Source organism: Otolemur garnettii, unplaced genomic scaffold, assembly GCF_000181295.1.
Source record: "Otolemur garnettii isolate 467f Iridium unplaced genomic scaffold, OtoGar3 scaffold00057, whole genome shotgun sequence".
Taxonomy (NCBI): Eukaryota; Metazoa; Chordata; class Mammalia; order Primates; family Galagidae; genus Otolemur; species Otolemur garnettii.
The window spans coordinates 1501802-1510878 of NW_003852452.1; the positions used below are offsets into that span (position 1 = coordinate 1501802).

Sequence of the window (9077 nt, forward strand, 5' to 3'; positions counted from 1 at the left end):
AAAAAAAAAAAAAGACATTACTTTTTTTTACAGGCTCAAGTTTACAGCACATCTCTAGAGTTGATTCATCTTGCTTAACTGAAAATTTTTGTTATTTTTGATTAGTAACTGCCTATTTGCTGGCATGGCCAGCTCCTAGTAACCATCATGCCACTCCTTGAATCATGAATTTGATTTTTTTTTTTTTTGCAGTTTTTTTTTTGAACCTGCCACCTCTGGCATATAGGGCTGGCACCCTACTCCTTTGAGCCTCAGGAGCCTCCCTTGATTATTTTAAGTACCTCGTATAAGTGGGATCGTGTAACATTTGTCTTTCTGTGACTGTCTTACTTCATTTACCTATGTTGTCTTCAAGGTTTATCCATGTGATTCCTGACATTTCTTCCTCAACACTCCTGAATCAATGCTCTCAAGGAATTTAACAGAAATCAACTAATTCTGTTGGAAATATTTGAGAAATGAGTATTTTTTAATTTCTACATATTCCAGGTTACAGAAAAAAAATTATATTCTAATCCTTTTTATATAATGAAAAATAAATTTATCCACAAGACTTAAAATAATATAGGAGAAAGACACTTTACTATTATTTATTATCTGTGATGAATTGTGAATTTCCTTGAAGAGGGAATTGTATTGGGACATGCAACGTTACTATCAGGGGAGTTGTTATATAATTTCCCAGTGATAAGGGATTCTGTGACTTCCACAAGGTGTCAAAAATATCTGCAAAAAATATGCAAACCAAAACACTGAGTTACTTACATGATTTCTTTTAGTTTTGATCAGTCTGAGACACTTGGACGTGTCTCATACTTGGTGCCACATGGATGTATCCAACCGTTTCTAAGTCCCTAACCTTTTGTATTTGCTTAATGTCACCAGTCATCAGGTGGAAAAACGGAAATGCAACACTGCCACGTGTGCCACACAACGCCTGGCAAATTTTTTAGTTCGTTCCAGCAACAACTTTGGTGCTGTGCACTCGCCTACCAATGTGGGATCCAATACATACGGCAAGAGAAATGGAGTTGAGGTTTTAAACCAAGAACCGCTGCATTACCTACCCCTTTAGAGATGGATGTACCCTGACAGTTCTTACTGGTTCATGTTCAGATACACGTAATTTCCTGTATACTTTAACAGTGCCTTTTTCATTTCTAGTGTGAATATGAGTCTGTGTATCCTATGTTTGTTCCCAGTGCATATGCACAATCAAACAATTGTTTTGAATAGATCACTCATTAAGACCCCATTATAAAAAGACAATTTTAAAACAAAATGTTCTTTCTATAGATTTTTACTTTAAGAACAAAAAGTTATTTTCTTAGCCATATGATTATGCTCTGAGAAGACAAAATGGTAATTTGAAGCTCGGTACATTGTAAACAGCTAATAGTAATTATTCTAGAGATTAGGAAACCAGTCATTGTGCATACCCTTGTTAAGTTCTTTTTGTGTGTTAGATTTCTGAAATGAGATGCTGTTTAAAAAATAAACACATAGGCTCGGCGCCTATAGCTCAACCGGCTAAGGCGCCAGCCACGTACACCTAAGGTGGCGGGTTCGAATCCCCAGCCCGGACCCGCCAAACAACAATGACGGCTGCAACCAAAAAATAGCCGGGCGTTGTGGCGGGCGCCTGTAGTCCCAGCTACTTGGGAGGCGGAGGCAAGAGACTCGCTTGAGCCCAGGAGTTGGAGGTTGCTGTGAGCTGTAATGCCACGGCACTCTACCCAGGGGGAAAGCTTGAGGCTCTGTCTCAAAAAAAAAAAAAAAAAATAAAAAAAAATAAACACATAAAATCCTGTTTCTGACTCAATCAAAATACTCTTTAAAAATTTTATTCTTTGTTATATTTGCTGGTATTGAGGGGTTATTTAAAAATATGAAAGCAGTTGTTTCCATGAGGGTTTCATTGTGTATCATCAGCAGTGAGCTTTTATTAAATGAATGTGCCCTTTATTCTGTTTAAGTGGCTTTTAACAAACCTCAGTCATATTCGTATTCAGGGTATTGCCAAAGCAACTTGTGTTCTATTAATCATGTCTTCAATTAAAATACCACAAAATTCTGGAAACTGTGTGCTGTATGGCAACTTATTTTCTTTGTTATCCAAATTTTGGAATTTTTCTGGCAGAGGTTATGTGCAGGTGATGCACTTTTTGTGATAACAGGTACAATGCTGGGCATAAGACAAAATGCTTTGCTTTAAGCCAGTTTCTTAGAGTTTCTGCTTTTCCCTGACCGTGAGTTAGGTACCCCTGGAAGTAGCATTAATTTATTTAAACGTCTACCATCCTCATTATAACATTTCTAAAGGCACTCATCTTGTATTTTCTAAAACATAGAAAAAAGAAGCATCATAATCTCAGTGTAATAAATTTTATGCATGAATTACATATTGAAATAAATAAATGAATATATAAATTCCTATTTGTGGTGTTCAACTGTTGGCCCTTCAAAGCGGACTCACACCCAACATTTCAAATTGAATAAGATATAATTAAATTACACTCTCGTGCTTATTTAAAAATTTTCCCACAATAGTCTAAATAAAGTTTTATTGTGTATCACACTTATATACAGAGTGTCCATACAGTGGACACAAACTTTGTGGACACTCTCTATAATATAAATACATATAACAATACGTATTTTATAATATAGGAACCAGTATAATTCAAAATGTATATAAATATTTTTTGTTTATAAATATACATACAGGTTTTTATTTAGCTTTATAATGTATTTCAACTCTCTAACTTTCAAGTATTAACAAAATCTTAATGTATGCATTGTAATGATGTTCAAAAGCATTCTATATGATAACACACAATTACAAAGAATTAAACAAGAAGGATTATGTATAGTAATCTAACAACCTCTAATACTAAGGATTAGAAATATCAACTAGAAGACTTTTGGGAAGGAAAGAAATTGCTACATTGCTACAGCAGATATTAACTGTAGATTTTATTCTGAAATTTATCCACTCAATTTCTTATCAAAGGGAAACATTTAAACAAATTCAGCATTATCACTTTAGTTATATTGGTATTTGCAGGTCAGTAAGAAATCTAAATATATAAGGTTATGAAGTTTGCTGAAGAACTTTATCTGGTTTCTCACAATTACCTTGTGAAGATAATAATGAGTGTAACTTGATTAAGGTAATTGGAGGCACCAACAGTTAAGATTTTGGCGACTAAATTTATCCCAATCTTTTTCATCTGCCTATGGTATATGAAGCCCTGGGTACCATTGAGAAACCTAAGAGTGAGTTAGTTAAGCTTCCAAGAACTTATTTGCTATAAGTACATGCTACCAATATATTTTATTGAACATGTAGAAATACAAAGGATTTCTTTCTGTTCCATCTTGCTATACAGAGTCAAAACAAAGAATGTATTTATTAATACCATGTATTAAACATATAGAAAATCTCTTGAGCCTTGCAAGAAGACATAATGCAACGAACTTCTTGCTTTTCTGTATAGTATGTATCATTACCAGGAAATATTACACTTAAAGAACTCCTTTTAGTTGAGGGTAGAAAAGCTTTGTAAGCACAAAGATTCTTTGGTTAATATGCTGCTAGAGTATAGACTAAGGCTTTTAATATCAAGTAGGACAAAGTCTTCTTTTCCTGTTCATTATCTCCCTGTCACATACACACTACCCAAAGCTATGAAACAATCTTATTTATAGTCAATGAATCTGTAATAGACATTATGAATGCTCTCCAATCTCCTTCCCGCCCAGAGCATGTAAGAATTTCAGCTCAGAATGCAATTTCAGTTCTCAGCCCCCTTGCATTCAACTGGGGCCATTGTGGCCAAATGAAATATTAGCAGAAGTGATGTGTGTCACTTTCAGACAGACTCAGGGGTTAAAAGCCTATATGAAAATTTTCAGTCTTTCTCTTTCATCGGCTGCTGCAGTTACTGAGGGGGAGGCTTTGCCCCCGAGTAATTACATGGAGAAGGATGTTCCTCCTGGTGTGTTTGGACATAAGATATAACCATGAAATTAACCTCTGCGGTTTTATTTCTACAGCCTAACCCATAATACATATTCAAAATCAAACTTTTCATCCTACTTTCCAAATCTGCTTCTCCTGCTAACTTCATTATATTTAATAATAACATAGCCATTCTTCCACTATAATTCAGCCTTGAAATCTTGGCATTATCTCTACTACTTGCTCAAATTTTTTGTTTCACATATTCAAATCAATTACTACAACATATGTGTGTGTATATGTGTATACTTATATGTTATAGTAACTGATTTGAATACGTAAAACATAGATGTAAATATAAATATATAAATATATATATATACACACACACATATAAAAAAATGCACACCCACATACATATATTCTAAAACATGGTTGTCCAACCTTTTTTCTTTCCTGCCATACATGGGAGAATAAGAGTTGTCTTGGGCCACACATCTATACACTAACACTAACAAAAGGTGATTAGCAAAAAAAAATGGCTAATTCATACTTTTCATGATATTGGACACTATAGGTAAACAAAAAAAAAGACTTCGTAAAATCAGCATGTGGCCCACAGACTGCAGGTTGGACACCCCTGTTCTAAAGCCTCCTGTTACTGTAATAAGTTTCTCTTTTTTTACCCCATCAACAATATAACTCTGGCCCTCTTTGCTACAACAGTCTGCCAATAATGCTCCCACCTCTGATTGTTTTTTCATACTTTATGCCAATAGCAGAATAAGTTTCCAAATGCAGATTTCTTACTATGTACCGTTTCTGCACAGAAGATCATAAGGTCTTGACGTTACCTACTAAAATACACCAAATTTATGTTTGACATCTGAGTCTCTCTATAAATTAACCCCAGTCTGTTTTTCCAGATTTCCCTCTATTCATTTCTCTTTGTATACTTATGCTTCTGCCAAACTCATTAGTGGTTTTGTTTCTATTAAATGGATATCATCACATTCTCCCTATTTCCCAGTCTCTGTCTCTTGCATTCATTCCTTTCAAGTTGAACAACTGTACTCAGTGTAGAGTTTTGAAATTTTTCAATGACAAAGTTATCAAGAATCTTTTATTATTTTATTTTTGAGACAGAGTCTCAAGCTGTCACCCCAGATAGAATACCAGACGTCATCATAGCTCACAGCAACCTCCAACTCTCAGGCTCAAGTGATCTTCTTGCCTCAGTTTTTCTATTTTTTAGTAGAGACAGGGTCTCATTCTTGCTCAGGCTGGTCTCAAACTTCTGAGCTCAAGCAATCCATCCACCTCAGCCTCCCAGAGTGCTAGGATCATAAGTATGAGCCACTACACCCAGCCTAAGAATCTTATTACTCTACCAATTAATTTCTTCACCCACTGAGCTCTAACAGCACACATTGAGGGTATCTTTTATATTCAAAAGCAATGTGCCATTAAACTATTATATTTTTATTATTTAGTTTGTATTAAAGTAAATACAAACTAAATAATAGGCTAGGCATGATGACTCACACATATGATTCTAGCACTCTGGGAGGCTGAGGTGGGTGGATTGTTTAGAAATGTTGATCTTGTCATATTTTATAATAGTACATAAGTTTAATTTATGTTAAACATTTATCTTAGGCATGTTTTTCCATGTAACTAAAAATAATAGCTAATTGCTCTGGAATGTGTATGCATAAATTTGTGCTGCTATAACAAGGTAAAAAAAAATAAACTACAGTATGGACTAGAAATTTGAATTTTGTCTCAGCCAGACAGTCTTTGAGCCCTTGGAATGCATCAATACACCAGACAGATCAGACAACATCCCCCATCCTCATGTAACTTGTATTTTAGTTTGGGTACGGTGGTAGACACACCAAAGCCGTGTCTTAGCCACTATGTTACACCACTTCCCCCAACCCAAGGAACTTGTAGAAATCTGCCATCTTCCTTCCATAGTTAGATAAACTAAATTACAAACATTTTTAATATAAAAAGAACAGAATTAGAAGAACACAATCACTATTTCCTAATTTCCATCAACTTCCACATATAGATGTAGATGACAAAACTATATATCTATATCTGTGTATGTATATTATGTCAATACTCACAAAGCTCTATGAAATGGGGATTGATATACCATTTATTGGCAGAAAGAAAGTAAGGAATAGAAACTGAGCTGATGTACATCCACACGGCTAGTAAGGGTGGATTCAAGATTGGAATCCAGATTTCCATAGTTAGATAAACTAAATTACAAACATTTTTAATATAAAAAGAACAGAGTTAGAAGAACACAATCACTATTTCCTAATTTCCATCAACTTCCACATATAGATGTAGATGGCAAAACTATATATCTATATATGCATATGTATATTATTGTCAATACTCACAAAGCTCTATGAGATGGGGATTGATATACCATTTATTGGCAGAAAGAAAGTAAGGAATAGAAACTGAGCTGATGTACATCCATGACCACATGGCTAGTAAGGGTGGATTCAAGATTGGAATCCAGATTTATCAGACTCTGAAGGCCAGACATTTTCTCTACAGCATGTCCAAATAAAAATATTTTTCTACCTCCACTGTGCATTGTGGTTTACCAGGCATCACACCATGACAACTCAATGTGTCTTGAAACTGGACAAGGCCAGGCAAAAGAGTAACAAGACTAAATTTTTATTCAAAATGTGAAGAACTTGCCTGATGTTGAGAATAACAATGTTTACCCTACCCAATGTGAGATAGTTTTGCCTAATTTTATTTGGTTTTATCAAGGTATCAACCAAAAGTTGGGGAAAATCCAATGAACTTATTTATATTATTTCCAACACTGAAAGATTGCTGGTAGTGAATATTTTTCTCCCAGAATATAGATGAAATTGTCCTATTTTCTTTGTCTGGTATACAACTAAGATTGACTTCTTTATGGTTCAGTGAAAACTCTGCCATGTAAATAAGTCCACACTCCCTAGCCAGTGCCTTACAGTCCTTCTCAAGGGACTCCAGACTCCATTCTCATCTGTATCCATACTGCCTCCTATGTGCATTATGTTTCTCTGCATTTCGTACCTGAAACTTCCTCACCTCCATACCCTTGCTCACAGAGTTTGCTCCCTTGAATATCCTTTCCTTACTTCTGGGATCTCTACTCTACCCAAGTTCTTATAAAATGCTACATTCTCCATGAAACTTTTCATGATCCTTTCAGCTAACATCTGAATTTACAGAGACTTTAACCTGCATTATTCTTCCAGTATCAGTTTATTCAACCATTTGCTCAGTCACTGAATAAATGTTTATTTAGCTTACTTTTGTATTTGATACAATTTTAGTGGTTGGAGTTTCAACACTCCCTTGAAGAAGTTCATAGATTCCACCTTATATTTTGTTATTTGTTTGTTTGTTTGCTTTTTAATAATTATTTTTTAAATGATAACTTTGGACATTGATGCATTTATGCAGGGCACTGCTTCGATATACAATGTGAAATGTTTACATTGAACCAAGTAACACATCCATCACAATTATACTCATTTCTTAATAGTTTTGAAATATATCGTTGCATCATGCACATATATTTTGGTGCTGTTTCCTCATCTAGCCTGTAAGTTATTTGAGGATACATGAGTCATCTCTGTAGTCCCGTAATATCTAAGCCCATTACTTGCACGTAACAGGTGCTCAATGTATGAATGAACTTTAAATTTATAATTTAATACAGTGTGATTAAATTGATACATGGTGTCATCCTACATTCCCTTCATAAAACATGGATTGTAACACCTATCTTGTACGGTCTGATTGATTAAAGATTTGGAATAAAATACACAAAATACCTGGAGTATTTTTAGCATTCAATCAGTGGTAGTTATTTTAACCATGATAACTGTACACAAATGAATGGTATGGTATTATAGTGGGTAATCTTGTTATTTATGAGAGGATTTTAAAAGGTAGAAAGAAAAAAAAGATAAAGGTAGATAACAAAAGTGAGTACAAAACATCAGAGAAAGGTTCAAAGGTAAATAAAAAGGGAAATAGAATAATGACAATAATTGAGCCAAATCCTAAATAAGATTGATAGCACTCGATTCTTTTCCTGCTCCAGTAATCCAATGACACAAAGACGCTTGTACTATATGACCACATCTAGAATTACATCATATTAACAGAACCTTACAAGGCCCAGGTTCTGAAAATCCATCCACTTCCCTGAGGGAACACTCTCTTTGTTATTTAAAACAAAAGTTATGATCAGTAGGAAGAGGCACACAAATCCTTAAAAGGACCTAGCAAACAATATAGAAACAGCTTTTCTGGTAGAGTTTATCTGGGTTATAAGAAGATTAGAAATCGGAGAAAATTCTACAATGCTAAAAGGTTAGAATTTAAGTAGCCACAAATCTCACCACATAAATAATAAACTGTATGTTAAGAAGCTAACCACTTTTAAAATTGAAATCATACACAGATGTTATAAAAAAAGGAAAATTAAACTCATCAAAAATGTACAGATTTAGATTTTTATACAATCATTCTTTTTCATCTTCATGGGCATAACAATGCCTTGTGATCCTGTGAACATCACACTATGGAACCTCTGGAACTGAAATGCGGAAAAAAACTGGTATAAACTTACATGCAAGCGAGGCGGGTCTTTTCTCACATACAGCTACAAAGTGTGGTAAACTGCTTTCTCACAAAAACAAAATCACTTCCTTTTGTGGACTCCACGGCTCCACTTTCATAAACACAAATAATCAGATCAAGCAACAAGTCTTAAGTGGAAATCCTGTCCAGAATTAACTCCTATGGCTTCGTACAATTTGAAATTCGTTCTTGGGCATAAGTGTTTCTTAGTTCAAGAGTCCCTCAATAAAAATCAAATCTTTATCATTATCAACTAATAGCTAAAATTAGTTAACAACAATATGCAAAACCTTAATTAAGAGAGTAAAACAGACCCCCACAGCAAGAAAAATGCAGGGTGGGGGAGGATAGAGGTGAACGGTGAAAGGAAAGCACAAAGGCGACGGAGCAGAAGAAAAAGGCATTCTTGGGATATGTCACTTAGAAGTCT

The 9077-nt window shown here is 34.7% G+C and overlaps 1 protein-coding gene across 1 annotated transcript in view; it reads left to right on the forward strand.

Annotated features, from left to right (window-relative positions):
* Positions 1–1075, forward strand: part of IAPP (islet amyloid polypeptide) — a 5702-nt gene extending 4627 nt beyond the window's left edge. The window contains exon 2 of the mRNA XM_023514691.1: positions 886–1075. Coding sequence (XP_023370459.1) covers positions 886–1075 — 190 coding nt within the window. The remainder of the gene's footprint in view (positions 1–885) is intronic.
* The last annotated feature ends 8002 nt before the right edge of the window (positions 1076–9077 follow it).